Source organism: Corvus moneduloides, chromosome 19 (assembly GCF_009650955.1).
Source record: "Corvus moneduloides isolate bCorMon1 chromosome 19, bCorMon1.pri, whole genome shotgun sequence".
Lineage (NCBI taxonomy): Eukaryota > Metazoa > Chordata > Aves > Passeriformes > Corvidae > Corvus > Corvus moneduloides.
Window position 1 is genome coordinate 3209974 of NC_045494.1, and position 20793 is coordinate 3230766.

Genomic DNA, 20793 nt, shown 5'->3' on the forward strand with positions numbered 1-20793 from the left:
GAAGTACTGAGTAAGTGACCCACGATACACAGTGTACACTGGACCTCTATTATCTTTGTGATACAAATGATGTATTAATAGTTTAAATGATTAAAACAAAATTACATTAGCAGGAAGTAATCAGTGAAATGCATCCTTACTTAAATCTGCTAAACCTACTAATACTTTTTTGGCTTTTAGTGCTCACTGATGCAGCAGTGTAAATTTGATGCAGCATGCAGTCCAAAAGCTTCTTAGGCTCTTTTAATCTTAAAACCATGAAATGATGCAACTGCCCAATGCGTTGCTTCTTTTGAGGGACAGGTTCCTTGCTATAAATGAAGACCTATCACATAAACACAGATTTCCACTTGGAAATTCAAATTTCTTACCAGGTAATCCAAAAACTGCATTGCTAATGTGTGTAGTGCCTGGCTGCTCTCAGGGTTTGGGCAGCCATACAAAGAGAAAATACATTAATTCTCCTCATGAAAAACAGTAATAGCAGAAGTTACACCACAACCTCTGGCTCCATTTTATTTTCATCTTGGAATTTCTCTGCAGAGCACGGTCAGACAGTACTGGTTTGTGAATTTGTAAATTTAAAGGCAATTTGTAAATTTGAACACTTCTAAAAATTGTTAAATTTCCCCTACCTGAAATTGTTAAATATTGATAAAAAGGTACATATAAGTTGAACTTATTTCATTCCTGCTAACCTAGTATATTGTATAAAAAGGTGTAAGTTTCATAGGTAACAGCCACTACCTTGTCTAGTAGCCAAGAGCCCAAAAATCTGAAGTTCTGAAACATTTAGATGGGCAGAGGCTTCCTATGAGTCCTGTTAAGCCTGTGGTAAGTGCTGCACATAACTCAATACCAGAGAACACGGAGTATCACCAATTTTCATTAAATTCAGAGATATCAGTTAGAAAACTTAATGGCAAAGCTTGCAACCAGGAAAAGTTAGAGTATATTTTCCCCATCAGATAGAAAAGAGGCAATTAAGACATCATCTGGGTCAATGAATGAGTCTAGACACACTAATAGCCACCGGGGAATTTGCATCTATTCTTCCAGTGTGCATAATATGGCCAGAAATCAGTCCAAAAAGGGAAGGAATGAACTGAAAAGGCTGAAAGTCAGTGTGGTCTATTTATAGGGGACTTTGGTTTGCCTGTCCTTACACACACCCAGGTCCTAAACGAGCTCCCTGCAGCTCCCTCTGTGTTTGGAGCGAGGCCTCAAAGGCGCTGTGGTCAATGCCTGAGCCCTCGCTGTGTGGAAGGAGGGCAGCACTCAGACTCCAGAACAGAGAGAAAGAAGTTTTTAACCTCAAACCCCAGCACAGAAATCTTCAGTGAGCGTGGTGCTAATGGAGGGAGGAGGCACAAGGCAGAGCATCGGTTCTTGCTTGGTCCCAGCAGCAGCACAGGGGATCCTCCTGGCTCAGGGCAGAGCCAGGCACAGCATCCTCAGCCAAGCAGCAGGAGCTGGCTCGGGGCTCAGTGCATACACAGATTATCTTATTAATTTAAACCTTATTTTATTTTTTCCAACCTATACCATGAAATTAATCTGCTCACATTTAAATGCCAACGTTGTAAATGTTACACTGAGACATGTCTTGGATCCCTTTGTAGCCTGTGGAGAGGAGTGAGCTCTGCTCAGATGTGATTAATCTCATCCTAAAGAATTTTTTTTAAGAGAGTAGTATCCATCTTTTCTAATGGGGGACTTTTCCACATAATGCAAGCAATTTATATCAGGATGAAGCACTGCTTTTAACAAACAGGCCTGCTTCCCTCCACTGATTACAAAGCCATGAGCTCAAACAAATACAACCTCTGTTCAATGTCTAAACGTGCACATGGGATAAATCCCACTGGTGCTCATTTATAAACCTGTAATAATTGGTCAAGTCAAGACAGCTCCCCCCTCCTATGATTGCTGAATCATAATGCTCCAGCCAGGAAGGAGAACAATTTTATTTACAAAGAAATGTCAGCAGTAAATAAGGGAGAAACCAAGTCGTGTGTTGCTCAGCAAAAGTGAAAACCTGGCTTTCTGTTTTGACAGTGTCCATTAGCTGAGCAGGGAGAGCTCTGTTCACGTGGTGTTTGGAGGAGCTGGGATGGCATTAACACAAATTTTTTTACACCAGTGTGAGCACTGTGCACAGGAAGCCATCACGTGAACAGAAATGCTTTTTCCTCTTAAAGCAAAACAATCTTTATTGTAAATTCCTTGCTAACAGAATGATAAACATGTACAGCATTGCTGGAAGTAGAGTTTAAATGCACAAAGTATGCTGGGAGGGGTCATTCACTGAGAAGGCTGAAAGTCTCTTGAGGATGCTGAGGCTTTAATAATTCCTGAATCAAATTGAATAGCTACCCTGAAGTAGGAATAATTTTCCCCATGGAAGAGATGGTGTGGGGTTTCATTTTTGTCCTTTTTTTTTTGCCATAGGCCACTTTTAAAACCCTTTAACCAAGTCTTACACATAAGATCCTGAAATGAAGATGCCAACAGAAAGCATGACAGGCCAATTTGTATTGTACAAAAGTTCCTGAAAACAAGCTAAAATCTGCATCTCTGTAAATCAGAACAGTGTGTGCCAGCTGCTGTCAAAACAACACAAGTATAATAGAAGTTTGACAGGTTTTGGTTGCATCTTACTCCAAAAAACTGAGCTAGTTAATGCACAACATAAACTGCTACAAAGTTAAACTCTTACTTATGTTGGGTTTTTTTGTTCATATTTGTTTTACATCAAATGACTAATTTACAAGTGCTATGAAGTGTAAAGAGCCAGTATTTTGATCCACATGGGGTTTTTTTGAAGGCGTAGGTCTGGTTCTTTTCATTTTCTTTTGGTAATGAGTCCAGTGAACTTGCAGTATCCCATTTGTCACTAATCCACATCAGCCTCCTTTTTTTCCCCTCTCCGCAAGGTTTGGTGATTCACTGACTCTTGGAAGGGAGCCGAACCCAGCTGGCAATGCCTTGTGGCAGGAGACCACTCATCTAATCAATATCCTTCCATATTCCTTATATTCAGCATGTACTTATCAAATCTGTTAACAGCAGCACGACATGAATTTCCTGATGCAGCTTTGTTTGACAGCAGTGGTGAAAGGTCATCTTTCCTGGTAGGGTTTGGGGAATAGGAGCTTTTTGATGAAGCATTTTCCTGCAGGGGGCAACCCTGAGGGCCCTGCAGTGCTGGCTCCCATCTGAACTGAAGGAAAACAGTTGAGTGTGTGCCAGGTTTAGATTCAGGTGAGACATTAGGAGGAAATTCTTGAAGGGTGGGGAGGGCCTGGCACAGGGTGCCCAGAGAAGCTGTGGCTGCCCCTGGATCCCTGGAAATGTCCAAGGCCAGGTTGGACAGGGCTTGGGGGCCCTGGGATAGTGGAAGGTGTCCCTGCCCGTGGGTGGATGAGATGATTTTTAAGATCCTACCCAACCAAAACCTTTCCATGATTCTTTGAGTCTATGTCCCGTGAAAAGGCTTTCCTTACTGTATTAAGCATTAGGAATATGTGTTGGGATGAAGCTTTGTTTCATGCAACCTGTACAAGAACTTGACACTTCTTATAAATATCTTGCCATTAAAATAGGTTTGGGGTTTTTTTTGGTCCTATTAATGACAGCAAAAATGGAATTAATGGAAGAGCTAAAGGAGAGCTGAATAACAGATTCAGCTGGAATTTCTTAGTCATGTAAAATGTTCTTATTAGATTAAAGTATTAAAAAATCCCAAAAAGCTCAGAGATTTGCATTTTCCTTTAATGGTTTATTTTGAGCTTCCATTGAAGCAGATACACTTTCAGCAGATTGACTTAAATGGCAGTTGGGTAATAGAGCAAGAAGAAAAACCATAATCTTTTTCTTTGGAGCAGAGAGTCATTCAAAGCTGAAATATGACTAATTACCACAAGTGAACTTGTGATACCCCTTGCACTTGTTAATAGACTTACTGTGTTAATGTCTCTGTGAATGGATGTAAAACCCAAACAAAGAAAAAAAGCCCTTTTTGTATTTTTAAGACATAAATACAATCTTTTGTTGTCCCTCGCAAACAAAAAAATAAATGTGTGAAATACCAGTTTACACCACACAGCAGTAGTTTAAAAGAAAACTTTATAATTTTTGTGGCTTCTCTACAAAAGCTTAACATAACTGAAATAGTTTAAATTGCTTTAAAAACTCTGTTTTAGAGAAATGGGAATGTGCTGTGAGAAGAATGAAGTTCCCTTATGCAGCAGGGAAATGAACCATGAATTCCTGATTACAGCAATACCTGGCATTACTATTATCAGTTGTAGTGTCAGCTGTTGCTTAGCAGAAGTATGTCCAAGAAGAAAATGTAAAAAAACCCTTTTAATTCTACAGTTGAACCTTCAGGAAGTGCAGAAAGGGAGCAAATCTGAAGGCATGGCAAGGAAGGAACTGGGCTCTGTCCTCAGCAGGGTCGGTGCAAGCTGTCAGTGCCGCACATTTTAAAAATAATAGAACACATTCTTTCTGTTCGTTGTTTTTTGTTACTCATCTTCAATTTGTTCCAGATTCTGAGTCACTTTCATAAATCTGTTTTTAATGAGTTTTAGCCACTCAGTGAGTTTCAGAACAAATGCACCTTTTGGGTTTTTAGCTGTAGAAATCCTCACCAACCGCAGCTCCTGTAACTCAGGCAGCCTAGGATTCAACAATTAGTTAAACAATTAATACCAAGTCCAACCTTTGGCTCTAGGGGTGTATAATGTTAAAGGGCAAGATGTGGCTGGGGAAATGGGGCAAAATCCCAGATAGGAATTTTCCTCTTGATTTCTGTTGTGAAGATGCTGAGTCTTTGGCGAAGGCTCTGGTGTCCTTCCACAACCCAGGTCAGCTGCTCCAACCTGGAAGGAGCCTGGCCCCACCCTGGAGCTGCAGGTCAGGCATTCCCTGGCTGATTTCCTGCACACCAATCCTTTCCTGGGCAGTGACTTGGACTATTTTGCTGCATCAGCATAAAAGCTGTGCTAATGTGCCCAGGAGGGAATGCTTGAATAAGAAAATGCCTTTGTGCCACTCATCCAGGAGTGTCTGCAAAAGGAAGGGTCTGGTCCAGGGCAGGAATGAGCAGCTGGGGAGTGGGGCAGGTCCCAGAAATGTTTCCTTCAGCAGAGCTGCTGCTTTGTGCCCGTGTGAAGCAGCTATGGAACCACAGACTAACACTCCCTTCTTCAGCAGAGTTTGACAGGCTGAGGTTGTTTTTAGCTTGTTTTCTGCCCATCAGGCACAGTCACAGGAGACTTCTTGCTGCACTGAAACTGTGAGTTTTGGATGTTGTAGCTTTGCCCTCCGATTTGAATGGCTGTTTTCACCCAGACTGGTGAAGAAATTAATTTTCTAAAGCAGCTTTCTATGGAAAGAGTCTGGCTGAAGTCTTTTGTGACCTCTCACATTCTCTCCCTCTCTCCTGGCCATTTGCCTAAGACAGTTTAGTCCTGTCTGCAGCCCCATTCTCCACTGATTTTAGGAATGACATATTTGCAAATTAATCATGACAGCTTTAAAGCAAAGTTCCAGCTACAGTGAAAATCCACGGTGCATCCAGGTATTAATGTAAGTTTGATCTCTTCTCTAGTAGTTTGTTGATTTGTATGATACTATTCTGCGTGTGGGATGCACTTGTTCAAACTTTAGAGCCTGAACTTACTTGTACATTTATCATACTCCTTCAGCATAATTCATGCAGAATTTGTCTGTTTGTATGCCACTTGTAGCCTCCTGGAATTTGTTATTTTCCATCCACATTTCTAACAGTGTCACATTGTTTATGGAGAGAACATGCAGTTTTCCATAAATCACTTGCTTTCATACAGTTTTACTGCATTATTTTACTCCATTTGTGAAGGATTTAAGCACCCTGCAGTGTGCAGCATTACAAGGCATAAAGTGATTGAAAATAAAAACTATTTTTGGCTGAAATAAAGGAATATTCACCATCAGAAATATGAAACAGCACTTAAGTGTGGGTGAGATGTAATGAATGAGCTGCATTATATAAAAGGGTGTTACTCAGGCTATTAATTATAAGGACTTAAATTCAAATCTTGCAAGGGAAAAAGTGGCTTTTTTATCTTGCTCCAAACTAGCCACGGAATGATCTGTTTTTCCAAACTGAGGTCTAAGGAGAAACATTGCCAAGTAGAGGCATTGATCCATTAGAACTTGGACATTTAACACTGAATATCTGAATTCTGTTATTTGGGAAGCAGGAGGTGTGAACACATAGGTAGGAGCTCTGAGGAAACTGCTGAAGTGGGGTGACTTGCCCCAGTCTCCCTGGATCATGTACCCTGTCCAATAAACCTTGAGGTTTTGTCCTGCTTTCAGTTTTCTTCTTTTCCTATTGTCACTGCCTGGGTTTTAGAGCAAAGAAACCTGGTCTCCCTGAAGTGCTTTAATTGTGGTCTCTGTGTCTTTTCACTACGGACTCTTGGGAACTGCTCACCAGTGCTGCTTACACATGTTCTTTGCCACGATTTTTTTTTTTTCTTGCATTTGTGGTTGTGCCCTTGCACACATGGACACAGTTCTCCTCCCAGAGGGGGTTTGGCCATGTGGCACCTGGCTGGCAGCAGCCCCTGAGCTGTGCTGCCCTGCAGGGCCGTGCCTGTGTGTTCTGTGTCAGTGACTGACTGCTCCCAGATGTCACTTTGGGGTTGCATGCCTAAACAAGTGCCTGGGTTCTGGTGGTTGGGGCTTTTTTTCCTTCTTTCCCCTAACTAACTGGAGTCTGGGAGAGTGCTGCAGTTATGCAGAGAGAGCCCAGTGATACATTTCTGACATGTATTTAATTCTTCCTGCAAAAAAATAGGCCCCTTTTAACTTATCCACAGACCTAGCAGGGTGATTTATATGAACACCTCTAGCAATGGCTTATCACTTAAAATGGATACATCCACTAGTACTTTTATTAGTTCTGGAATAATACGAGATCTCAGGCACCCACAAGTGTATTATGGAGATTTCTGTAAAGCTGTAGTTTCTGTAAAGCTGTAGTTTCTAATTATGTTAAATACGTGTTGTAAAAAAATGCATTGCTTTGTTGCACTGTAAATAAGAAGGGGGACAGTTAGGGAGGGGAAATAGTTATTATTTAGATCAGACAAACTTTAAAGTCCAAAAGGAAGTGGTTTCAGTGGTTTCTTTTGTATTCATAAAGTTGCTATATTTTTAAACTCCTGTGAAACATAGAAGGATTTCTTATTTTATCTGTTAGTAGTCAGAGCTTCTAAGAACTGTCAACCCGAAGCTCAAATTTTGGCTTTTGTTTTCCTTACCAAGTTATAGATTTGATGTTCAATTACAGACTGCTTTAATTTTTTCAGTTGCCTTTGTGCCTTTTTGACCTGACTTCTAAAGTGCCGATGCCATCCAGTAAAGCCTTGAACAAAACCACTCTGCAGAGACAGTAATGACAGAAATTGATTTGCCTCACTTTTGCTCTGCAGACCCTTAATCCATGTTCTGTGGTGAAGTGGGAATGAGTTGAAATCTCATCTTTCTTGTTATTTTTTTAAATTTTGGGTTGAATCATGGCTTACTGAATTCCAGGCCCTTACTGCTGCTTGAAAATTCTTGGCCTGTTGGAAGCAATATTCTCGGATGAATGTCAGCTGATTTGTCACTGACATTCATGCCTCATTTTTTATTTGTCCTAATATATTGCTTTTAGTAAATATATGGAGACAGAATAGTGTTTGCCTTTCCATATCATGAGAACACAGTCTCTCTGACAGGAACTAAGAAATGCTGTTTATATTGCTGCTTCAGTGAGCCAGGAAGGACTGCACAAATATGTCATGAGCATGCAGTGGAAAAGGCTCTCATACAATTTTCACAGTCAGGGTTTTATATGACTTGGTAACAAGAATAACCATGATTGTTACTAAGAATTAAGAGCTCAAATGCAGACCAAATTTTGGGGAGCATTTTGAGATAATTATCGGGTTCTAGGAGTGCTGTCTCTGCTTAAAAATGCTTTGAAATCTTTGTCAGCCACGTGGACAAAATGAAGAAATCATCTCAGTTCTCTAACCTAATCATGCCGGAAGGACTGAGTTTCAACATTGATACAGGTTTTTATCAGGTGGATACTTTCCCTAGCATAAATCTAGGCTACTCTGGTGGTCCTGCAGTGCTGTTTTTGTGCTGCGTGAGCTTCCATGTGCTGTGTATTGAGCTAACTTGGGGCACTGCTCCAGCTAAAACCTAACATTGCCAAAAAAAATGGACCATGTAAGTGTTTAGACACAGGAACAAGCAGGCAGGGCCACTGGTTCTGACAGCAATGTGCCATTTGTCAAATTAAAGTGGTCAGTCACTTAACCATGACTTAAGAAATCATCGCTCTGTCATCTCTGAGTGCTGAGGATGTGCTTCCCCAGGAGTGCAAACAGCTGAGCTGGCCAAGCACTGGGAGCCAGGGTGTGGGAACGCAGGAGGGCTTTGCATGCAAGCCTAATGCCGGGTTCATAGACTGATGGGTACAGGCTGTTCAAATTGTCCCAATTCCTGCTCAAAATGTACCTTTAAAAGTTACAGAGAATATAGAGAGAGTGTTCACAAGAGCCTGTAGTAACTGGACAAGAGGGAATGGCTTCAAACTGATCAAAGGTTTAAATTAGAGATTAGGAGGAAAATCCTTTCCTGTGAGGTGTGGAGGCCCTGGCACAGGGTGCCCAGAGCAGCTGTGGCTGCCCCTGGATCACAAGCCAGGCTGGATGGGGCTTGGAGCACTGTGGGATAGTGGAAGGTGTCCCTGCCCGTGGCACAGGGTGGGACGAGACGATTTTAAAGTCCCTTCCAACCCAAACCTGTCTATGGTTCTGTGGTTCTACCTGGTGAAAAATTCCAGTGACTGTTGCCATAGGGTTTTCTTGCTGCAAACCTCCCATCTCAACTCCTTCTTTGTTTTGAATTTTTTTTCATTAAATGGTTTACAGCAAATATAAATAATTTGTTCATAATTAAATGACATGTTTCCATGGTTTCGTATTTTGTTATTTATGTACTGCCAACCTCTGAGCCCACAGGTATTTCTTATAAATACCACTTTTGCTACTGGAATGAATTACTGTAACTTACGTCTTTTAGTCAACCATGTAATTTTGATAACTTCTAAACCTACAAAATTAATCTGCTTGTTATGAATAAATAAAATACCCACCAAACATACTGTGGAAAAGAAATCTGGGGGTGAATTTTCTTCATTCTTCAATTCTTTAATTGGCTTCCCAGTGTGTGTGTTGTCTCATGTGTTGTCTTACATTGGCAACAAATTTCTAACTGTAATCAGTCTAATATAGAATTTAATTTTTTTTGCGTATGTTGTTTTTCTTCCTGAGAAGTTGCAGTTTCTTTGAGATGAAATGTTTGCAGTGACTGATGAGAGCAGGAAAGCGATATTGAAGTTTCTAGCAGATGACCCTTTAATAAGATGTATGTAATTGGATAAGACTTGCAACAAATATTGGGCATCTGTTGGGTAACATGGAAATAATGAAGAGAAACAGGAACTGGAAAAATCTTTAATTAACAAAACCTCTTCAATTTCTTGATATAATGCTACTGCTGAAACAGAATTGGTGGGTAGGATTAAAGAAACCAGCCTGAATTCTTTGAGAAAAGTGTCTAAAGGAATTATTAGTTGGTTTTATTAGTAACCCTTATGTGCAAAAGGAGCTGAACTTGATCATTTTCCTCGATATTCTTTGAAAATTTCAGCCGTGTCTTTTGAACCTTTCTGTTTTAAAATGCTTTTCTCTATTCAAGAGACACTTTTGGTGGGTTTAGACAGGCAGAGAATAATTACTGGCAAAACAAACCAAAATAACGTGTGTTTTCTTGGAATGGAACATGTGGAGGCCTCAGGGCAAGGATGGCAGGAGGCTGCTGGCTGTTCGTGAGGCTGTAGTCATCCAAAAACCTGGAGAGGAGAGGAGGTGAGAGGCTCATTACCATAGACCAACACAAGTTGCTGCTGTGTGACACTTTCTTCTGACACCATCCCACCCCCTGCTTTGCACCTTCCAGTGGATCACTTCACATATGAAGTAATCTGGTGATCATCTGTCACCTTGAAGCCTTTCAACTCTCCTCACCTAAATCTTCAGTCAAGATTGTGTCCAAACAGGTACTGCAGAAAGTTTATTTCTTGCAGTTCAGTACTCAGGGTATGGCTCTGTTCATATTTCAAACAGCTTGTTCAGTGTCCTCCTGGCCTCCCTTCTTGCCATGCTGAAGAAAAATAAACATTATTTGGCACTAATGGAATTAGTGTATGGCTTGTGTTTACTGACAAGGGAGATTCATTAGTTTTGTTAGCATGTTTTAGGGTTTTCTCAAACACAACTGAAAGCCTGGACTTAAATTCAAAATATCCCCAAATACTTTAATGTTCAGCTCTTGGCATTCAGATCTGGCGCTTCATTTGTTGTATTGGTGTCCTTACAAATCGTACTCGCAGGAAATGTTTTGGTTTACAGCCATCAGTACGTCAGTATCATTAAATTGTGAAGTAAAATGCTACGAAAAACAAGCTACAAGGCTGGTGCTAAAGAACTCATGGTAAAACCTCACCGGTGTACCAGTGTGCTTTCCTTATTCCATCAGTTTTCCAGGCTTGGAGCTGCGAGTGGGTTCAGTCATTCCTTCGGAGCGTGGCGCGGGCTGCGTTCAATTGACTGTGCGGGTGATTTAACGTGAGATGAAAGATTAAGAAGTCACACAAGTCTTTCAGATGTTTGTGTTCTGTGCATTCAACTTCCCCTGAATGAACAGTGCAGTTTTCAGCTCGGTTGGCAGCAAGGAGCAGCTCTGCCCACGGCAGCTCCTGGGGCCGTGGTCCGCCGAGCTGGTCCCGAGCTCAGGGGGTGGAGGCAGAATTGGGAGAAGGCGCCAGGGGATAGTGGCTGGTCTTGTAAGAGCAAAGCCATTGCACTTGCTCTTAGTTGTGGGGAGCATTTACTCACTGAGCACCTCATTTTTTCATGTTGCATGATGTGACTTCGTGAGCCTGAGTTTTGTAGTAGAGGCTGTCACCATGATTTAACGAAAGCTCTTTGCTTTCTGTCGGTGTCTGGAATTCCAGCTGTATTGCAAAACAAAATGCAACCCAACAGGCGCATTCTGGAGATTTGGTTTCATCTCTTATCCCATCATTTTATACAGCCTTAAACTATGTACAGCCTGTGCTGCTTCCTCCTGCTCCCTTTCCCAGCCCATGGGTTTTTGTGCTGGTTGATGCATCAAACTGAAGGAGCTGCGCTGTTTAAGACATCCCGTTTCTGCGATTGGGGTCATTGCTGAAATAGGTGCAAAATCTGAAGAACTACTGCTCAGCGTTCACAGGAAGCAGTTCTGGGCTCTCCTATTGTGTTAGCTCTTTAATTGGAAGAGCTGTGCTGTTCCTCACTGCTGTGCCTGTGCTCAGCTCCAGAGCAGATGAGAGCAGCACCCAGAAGGGCTTTGTGGCTGGCAGAAAACACATTAACAGCAGCAGGTTCTCAAACTGAAGTGAATTCAAGCTGCAGAAGCGATAGAAAGAGTCTGTGATTGTGGGTCACCTTTTTTGTTGGTACAAGTTCTCAAAATAGCTTTTTCAGCACCATTTTTGATAGATGATTTCTGGGTTATTATTCATTTATAAAATGGGACAACTCAAAGGAGGGAGATTAATGGCTTTGTGAAATTTTAGCAAGGGCTTTACATGGAAACAGTGATCTCTGTCTCAGAAAGTATTTAATTAACAGGTAGATTGAAACAGTGCTGAATATTTCATATTACATTAAGTCCTTTAATATTTTGAAACTCTTCCTCAGTTTTGCAAATACTGTGCTGCAGTTTTAGTAGAATAAACTGTATCATGTACCTTCTTTTTCCTGTAATGGAAGACAGAAATGACAAACCGGTATAATATGTACCTGAATATGGTATTCAGACAGATGTGAATATATTCAGGTATTTTACTAAATCCAAACAGTTTTAAAAATGTGTTAGGTATAAATTTATAATTTAAAATGCGCAGGTATTTATTTATAGTTTTATCCCACGGTGCTGCCAGGTCTGCCAAAGTTGTTTGGGTAAATGTAAATGAATGTGCATTCCCTGCCAGGCACACCGCCTGTATTTGCACACTGTCGTAGATCTTGCAAAGCCAGCTTACCAGAGACATCCATCTGTTTTCTACTTAGTGTAAAGGAGTTAATGACCTGGGCAGTTAAGACTGTCCAGACAATCCGTGTAATCCTTTCACACAAATAAGATATTGTTGCAGTCAACTGTTACTTTCTCTTAAATTAAAAAAAAAAATTAAACAGCAGAGTTTACAGTGGTCTTATTTCTGTCCTCCACCCGAGTTTCTTTAGTCTAATTGAACTGGACCAAACAAAATCTGCAGCAAGGTCAGAGAGCTTGAGATTAGGCACAATAATTGTTAAGCAGGTATGCTTGGAGCTTTAGAAGGTGGAATCAGCCCTAATTTATCAATATCGATTTCATGTATTTCTATACCTTGGTTCCAGGGTAGGTTTTTGAGAAGGTAGCTTGAGTTTTGCAGAAACCACAACGAAAATGAAGATAACCCATGAGCCAGGGAATGTGTAGCACTACACAGATTAGCGCTGTGAAGGTGCTGTGTGACCTCGTGGGTTTACAAAAGAGCTCTAAGAAGCTTAGGAACAGGTGAAGGTGATGGGCAGAGACAGTTGTTTTTCTTATTAACTCTCTTAGCCTGGAACAGACTCTGTCTCGCTGGGCTCCAGGCTGGTTTAGTCAGAAAGGAGTGGGAAATGCCAAGTGGAAAGATTGCATGTAGCAGTTTTAAGTGTTAGCCTGGCTACTCTCCTGAGACAGCACTTCCTTCTAGATGGGGTGAAACGCTGGCGCAAAAGCAAGCTGGTGTGTTATAAATTATGTATGTTGGAAAAGTTAGGGTAATTTAATTTTGAAAAATTCTCAGTGGATTCAGTATGTTAGTAGCAGTCAAAGGTAGGGCTGCTTGTGACTTTTGTTAGCTTTATCATCTATAGCCTTGTTTATATTTAATGTAAAAGGGATTTTCATTATATTTTCACAAGTTATAATATGTTCAGAAGAGGAGAAAGACAAATATTGCTACATCCTGTATCTTAATTGCTACTCCTCTTGTTTATCTATTCCTTATTTAAACTTATTTAAACAGTACTTACTTAAACAACAAATGTAGCTGGGATTTAATTGATTTGTCTGTTTTGAAGTGCTACTCTATTTCTGTTTATTGTAATTGCTATATTTAATCAAGGATGATCTAACACGTGCCACATTCATTCATTCATTGTTTGGTGTTGTGCAGAAAACACACGCCAGCCACTGATATGGGCCCCTGGGGGAAATCCCGTGGCCTCAGTGAGAATGCAAAGTGTTTGAAACAGCAACATAACAATGACTCCCAGCTCCAAACTCCTGCAGAGACCCTAAAGTCCTCCAGAGCCCTCTGAGAGTAAGCTGGAGAGGATTTTGTGCTTATTGTACTTCAGTGGTAACTCCTTAGTCTGGTTCAGAATCAATTCTTATTTAAAAATCCCGAAGCAGGAACCCAGCAACAAATACTGAGTGTGCACACAGTTATTTCCCTGTTGCTGCCCACAAGACCTCCAATGCTGCTTCCTTTGGAAGAATCAATGCTTGAAATCTGGAAATTATGTGCCTGTTGTTGTGGGGCATCCAATAATGCCATGTCAGTGGAGCCACAGCCTTGAGGTTGGTTTAGATGGGAAGCTGTGTGATTTTTACACTGGTTAAAGTGTTATAAATTCATCATTTGAGTTGGGGGAATAGTCTTGACCGTGGGCATTTTGCAACATGGTTCAGTGGGTGTGGTGGTATTTGTTCCAAGGTTGGACTTGATGGTCTTGGTGCTCTCTTCCAACCTTTATAATTGTATGATTCTATGATTACAAAAACGAGTCAAAGATGACAAAGCCTCCCTGATTTCTCTGTAGATGACAACTGGCAGTTCAGTTGGACTTTCTGGCTAATATATTCTCTCCACCCTTTAGGTTTGCAGCTTAATTTGTTTTACTGAATAAATAAATACTGTGGTGTAGTAGAGCTATTTATATTTAATGGAAAGGCTCATCTACTCTGCTCTTTTTCTTCCAAAAGTGGGAGTTTACAAGTGATTTAAAAAAAAAAAAAATCTGTTGACCTTTTTGAATAATTCTCAATTGGAAAGCATGTGACTTTTGTCTTGATATTTTTTACCCCTTGTTCTTTGGAATGCTTGTGGTTGTGGAGCTCTTCAGACATATGGCTGAGTGATGTGTGGGCTCAGCAATGGCTTTTCTTCTTTATAGATCATCTAATAGAGAAGACTGCTTCTATTTCTGTTATTTATTATTGCAGTACTTCACTTTGGTCTCATCCATCTGTGTCATATATGAAAGCCATTAGCAGCAGTGTTTTTTAGCAGATAACTCTCACCCGACCATACAGCACAACAATCTTCTCACTCCACATAATTTGGAATAAAGCTGGAAATTTACAGTGGAGCCTTGTAACTCTAAGTGACACATATATATATATATATATATATATATATATATATATATGTAGGTATTATTAATAACAACATATTTTTCTCAGTGCTGTGCCTGGACAGAACAGTGTTGGGTGGAATGAACTGCCCTCCATTATGTACCATAAATCCGACAAGCTGTGTCGAGCATCTTCAGCTTGTTTGCTCTGAGAACGCACTGAGTGCTCCTTACCAGGTTCTTCCTTGGTTTTGTGCTGCACAATTGGCATTTTCTGCTCTCTGGGAGGGCAGAGGGCAGGGAACAGCCTGGGAGATGCCACATGCCAGCAGAGAGGGAGCGGTTAGTCTGGTTTTGCAACACAAGGCCTGTTTTGTTCTCTCCATCCCTCCCTGTTCCCCTCCCTGGGCTGCAGAGAGCCTTTGGCTCCAGCAAGTCCAGAGCTGGAGAGGATGGAAGCTCACAGCCATATTCTATATATACACCACAGATGAAAATCACGCTGTCAAAACATGAAAATACCTCAATAATTTTCTTTTTAATTTTAGCTGTCAGCCTCAAGATGCCACTTTGCTCTCGAGCTACTCTGCATAATGTGTGCCAGCTCACTTCAGCTCATGGTAAAATGTAAAGGAACAAATTTCCTGGCAGCCTCTGCATAGTGTAATACAACTTTCATTACATGAAGGTGATGAACATAATGTGACTTCTTAACAGCTGCAATAAGTGATGTGAAGCTCTTAACATCTCTTCAAAACAAGTAACAAGTGAGAGGTTATTTTTCATCTCTATTCCCAAAAAAAAAAAAAAGACGTTATTTTAAGCAGGTGACACTTTGTTTGCACTTAGCTGAACTAAGTAATTTTTTACATGAGTTCTCCAGATCTGTGTTGCTTTGGGAAATAAAGAAAACACTAAAACTGAATGCTAAAATGCACTCTAACGTCTGGACTTCAGCATGAAAGTTTGGATGTTAAATTATATGTATGGAAATGATGGCTGCCAGATGGATTTCAGTTCACACTTGTTCTTTTCCCTTTGGATTTATGATTCCGTGTGAGTTGCTGGTTGTGTTGCTTATTTCTGTGTTGAAACGTTTGGTTCTCACTTGAGTATTCTCAAAAGAAGAGACAGATCTGGTGCTTTTGGAGCACCTCTTAAGGAACCAGGTCTTTGGAGATTAAGTCACCCATTACAAATGGGAAATAAAGGAAAAAGAATCAAGGCTGCCCATGCTGAGTTGCCCACATCAGTCAGTCTGTTGTTAGGCTGGACACAAGTTCAAGTTTTAAGAGTTCAGTTATCAACACTGATAATCGAAGCCTTAGCACGTAGTTTTGAGGTGTAGCCCCAGTCCAAAGGGACAAATCCTCTCTGGTTTGCTTACTCTGGCAGCTGAATTGTGGTTTCCATTGCAGTGTGATGAGCATAGTTTCCAGGCAAGTTCACAGCTAAAGTTCACAGACTGGAGCAAACAGTGGCACTCCTCTTCCCACGTCTTTATCTCGATGCTTAAATCATATTAAAAACAAGGTCGACATTGTCTCTGGTTGAGTTCCTTCACACACTGTGAGAGGCTGTCAGCTCAGAGATAGGACGTGACTGTGGTGTTTCATAAATCCTGCCCAAAACAGATGCCCAAATATGCAGTTTGCCTTACACATATTGCTGAATAAAGGCAGAGTCAGAGCAGCCACTCCAAGGTCCTCATTGGAATGGCAGGCATTGGTGAAGCAGCTCCATTCTACAAATTTTCCAGATACTCCCATAATATTTCTCAGATCTTTTGCATAGATTATCACATTATATTTTGCAAGTTTTACAAAAGTAATTAGGTAACGTCTTTATTTTCTGAAGGATATACTAAGATGTTTTATTTTTTATTTTTTTGCACGTGATTTATTCCTGAAAACACAAATCAGTCTATTGTCCTTGAGACTGGAAGATTTGGAACCAAAAATATAATCTGAAAGTAAAATATGACTCAGCTGCAAGTAATATTAATGGTAATTGCCACTTACTGATCTTTCAGTTGGTAGAAAACAAACCATCAAAATGATAATTGCCGGACTCACTGGGATTTAGGTTGATTAGCAAACTAGACAACCAAGTGGACAGCAGACACTGAGCCACAGCTCTTGCTCAAGTGGAGTTGGCAGAGCTAATCTGGACTCAGTGGAGTAAAACCCACTTTATTCCGTTTGCCCAAAGAATAAACATATGCCACGTTGGAAACAGAACAATTTCTGCATGGGACACTAATAAAAATTAGCTGGGGAGAGAGAGAAGGGTGATTAGACTTCTTTAAAGGCAGATTTAGGGATGGGAATGAGGCCAGCCTGGCATTAATGGGATCATGGCTGTGTCTGGAGTGACCTGCAGGTGCACCTGGTCACAGCTTTCCTCACTATTTATTTATTAAATAAATTAATACGTGTTTTAAATGGGAAAGAAGTGTTAAAGTTGCCTCATGCAATGAGCTCTCGAGAACAATTTAGATAATTTAATACGGTTTCCCCTGAAGTTAAGGAAATTGAATGTTCACAGTTGTTAAGCAATTCAAATCTATTTTATTCTTTAGACTTGGGAAACAGTGCATTTTTATGTGTTGGAAATGCAAAATTTCAAGTATACAGAGAATGCATTACCTATAAACAAACTGTGAATTACCTTTAAATTATTTCATTATAGTCTCCTGACTCACTACTTGATGCCACGGTGTTTATTATAAGATTTTTTCAATCTCAAATCTTGATTGTCTGTTTCATTGAAATGTGGACCAATTTCAAAATATCAGAACTAAGTTTGATATTATGAAAGAACCGGTAGTGAGGGTGAAAAGCTGAAATACTGACTCCTAAAACAAGCACCCTCAAGCAAATTGTTCTTTTTGTGTGGTTTGGAGGGACCTGTGTGTCCTATGCTGTGTGACAACCTATGGCCTCGATCCCATTGCAGAAGCTTTTTTATCTCAGAAAGAAAAAGTTCTTTCAGATCATTCATAAATTTTAAATGGGATTCATATTGCAATCAGGAGCTAATTTTCTTTTCCCATTATCTCCTGCCATTCTGTGCTATGAGAACACTTTGTTCTCTACAACAGGCTTCACTCAGAGAGAACTCTGGTCCCTCACAGAAGTGATTAACTGAGAAAGACTTTGGATCTTCATAGAGGCCTTCCCCAAGGCATGCAGGGGAGCAAATCCCACACCCAAGGATGGCTTTCATTCCAGCTTAACATTCCTCACTCCTGCCTCCTGCTCTTGCTGGATGCACATTGACAGTTCCTGTGACAGAGGATTTAGATTCAGGAAATGTGGCTTCATAGAACTGCTCATCCCACACTATATTTGAACACTGTGGGATGTCTTCAGCATTAAAGATTTATCATTGTGTAGAGTCTCTTGGTTTTTAAATGTGAATGCTTATCTCCTCTTGAATCACAGTGTTTGCTTGATGTCTTGTGTCTTTATTTAACACGAGGCTCGGCTTTCTTTCATTGACTTACAGGTGAAATACTTAAGTTTTATTTGATATATGTTACAAAATTTGAAAAAAAAAAACCCAGAAAAACAAACAAACAAAACCAAAACACCACCAACAACCATTCTAACTGTTGTTTCCCCTTTTTTTGCCAGTTTGCTGTTTTGTGGTTCACAAGAGATGCCATGAGTTCGTTACCTTCTCTTGTCCTGGGGCTGACAAGGGACCCGACACTGATGTGAGTACATCAACATTTAAGATGGCTTTACACAGTTTTATGTTGTTACAACCGTGAGAATGGGTTACAAACAGGATCAATGGGTTCTTCATGACAGATAATTGAGTCCAAGTGGGTTTTAACAGTTGTGAAGAAAATGTTTATGGACGGAGAGATCTATTTTTGGTCAGAAAAGTAAGATTGAGTGTGTGACCAAGAACAATATCCTTGGAACAGGACAACCCTGAGGCGTTTAGCCAACCATGAATCAGCATTTTATTTTCTTCGCTTTATGTTGGATGTATTTGATGTTAACAATTCCCAGAAAGGCTGAAGCTTTTTCTAAGCTTTCTTTGTATCTATCTTATCTCAAAGTGTATCTTTTGAGCTGTCTCTGGTCCTTGTCTCACTGCACACAAGGATCTGTAGCTCCAGTCAAATGACAGTTTAATCTTGAGCCAGCTGGCTTACTGGGTTTTTATTTTATTTTCATGTTTGAGCTAGTCTAGCAGTCTGGATACTCCCATTCCATCCCGCTCTGTCAGTACTTCTGTAGACACGTAGAATTTTTGGTCAACAACCAGTTTTTCCTCTCAGCACATCTGCCTATGTGGTGAGACACATGTGCAGGATCTTTGTGTCACCCTGCTGAAATAATAAACTGATCTCGTTTGTTCACATAAAAATAACATTTCTTTGGGTTTTATAAATCCCACTTTACAGTGAAGTAATTTAACATCTGCTTATGGGAACAATACATTCAAAGTGTTCTTTGTCTGAATGGCTCTGTTTTGTTTCTTATAACATATTCATGCTCTAGATTGTAGGCTATTATCTCCTCTGATAAAATGTACCAGAAGAATTTTCTTGCTAGGTTTTAATGAGCTTCTCATGAATTGTTTCAATATGCCAGCCAGGAGGTCAGTGAACAATACATAGTCAGAAGCTACAAGGGGTCTTGGAAAATTTCAGATATTAGAAGGTTCTCAAATTTTAAAATTTAAATACGGGGAAATGTTGAAGAACTGAGAAGAATTTTTAAAACTTTAATTTTTAAACATTTCAGGAAATCTATATTTAGGTACAGAAGAAGAATGCTAAAGTTAGGAGTGTAATTACCCTGTTCAGTGTCTCTTGTTTAGCTGATACAGGCTTTACTATTAAAACAATCATTAGGCAAGAGCAAGAAACCAAAATTATTCTTCATACCTTTGCTTTTCTGAAAGTTCCTGATTTCTTTAAGCTTTACAATGGGGCAGTTGGCTCTGTACATGTAGTTTAACAGTTAAAGCAGGCTTTTGGAATTTGGGAGTTGTGTAGTTGAAGTGCCTTGAGCTACAGAGAGGCTGAAACCCAGGTCAGCCCTGTCTGAGTGATGTTCTCATCCCTGATCTGTGTGGAGTTTAAAAATTATCTGCTTAATTCCTCATTCTCTAAATATAGTTCATACCTACCAGCAATACCTTGCTGATTTGTTTTGGTCAGTCCTAGAACTACAAGGAGAATAACCCAAATCGAGTTTTAGCTTAGGGCTCCGTTGTGATGTGGGATATTCACGGGAGATAACTCTTGATTGACGATTTTAGTGGTGGCACTCATGAACAGCTCTGCGTGTCTATAATGAATGGTTTGGCCTTAAAGGTGTTTTTGATTATTAGTTTTTTTTAATAAGATGATTCTTTGGGGTTGCTCGCCTGAAGTTCATAAATGAGAATACACATTTCTGTGCGAGGCCATTTAATTTTATCGAGCATCTTTCATGGTGACAGAATCTGTGACAGGTTGTTAATGGTCTTTAATATTGCTGCCTGCATTTCATGATTTGGGTTTTTGGCCTTGGTGATTAAATAAATCAGCCTAATGCCTCATTTCTGTATTTGGGTTACCAAATGATCATTTTCAATATTTACACAGCATCAATAGCTCAAAAACACTTTGAAGATTAAAAGCAATCAGGAAATAAATATGTCTTATTAAAATCGTGCTACATTAGTGGGTACTATTACACAGAGAGGATTGTAGAATATTATACTTTAATTTACTGAAATGTTGGACTATAATTTCAACCCTTTTACAATTTAGCAACTTATTCCTATCCCAATTGCTACAAGCTTTGTTCTGAAATGTAGTGTGCTACAAAGCTTATCATAACGTTTAGCAGATTTTTAAATATTTAAACATCCTTTTCTAAATTACTTTGTGCAGGTGCACGATTAATTTGTGTACTCAAATGCTCCAGTGTAACCTTTCCATTAATTGTAAGAGTAATACTGTCATTAATAAAATTAATTTTCCAGAGCAATAATTATAATAATTACATAATAATGATTATTGTGCATCAGAATAATGTTAAATTATGGTGCCCTGTACTTTTAATATAAATGAGGCAGTCCTTGCAAAATAACGCCTTAATAAAGGTGAGTGTAAAAGAGGAAAGCTTAAAATGAGCCTCTTGTTTACTCAGAGTAGCTGAAATGTGAGGTTGAAAGGTCTGAGCTTGTGCCAAAAGGGAAATAATACTTGGGAATAAAGTGGTCA

General features: G+C 40.0%; 1 protein-coding gene across 3 annotated transcripts in view; it reads left to right on the top strand.

The window, feature by feature from the left end:
• Nucleotides 1–20793, top strand: part of PRKCA (protein kinase C alpha) — a 153805-nt gene that overhangs the window by 40596 nt on the left and 92416 nt on the right. For all 3 annotated transcript variants that reach the window (XM_032128886.1, XM_032128884.1, XM_032128885.1), the window contains exon 3: nt 18194–18276. In XM_032128886.1, the coding sequence (XP_031984777.1) occupies nt 18194–18276 (83 nt within the window). The remainder of the gene's footprint in view (nt 1–18193; nt 18277–20793) is intronic.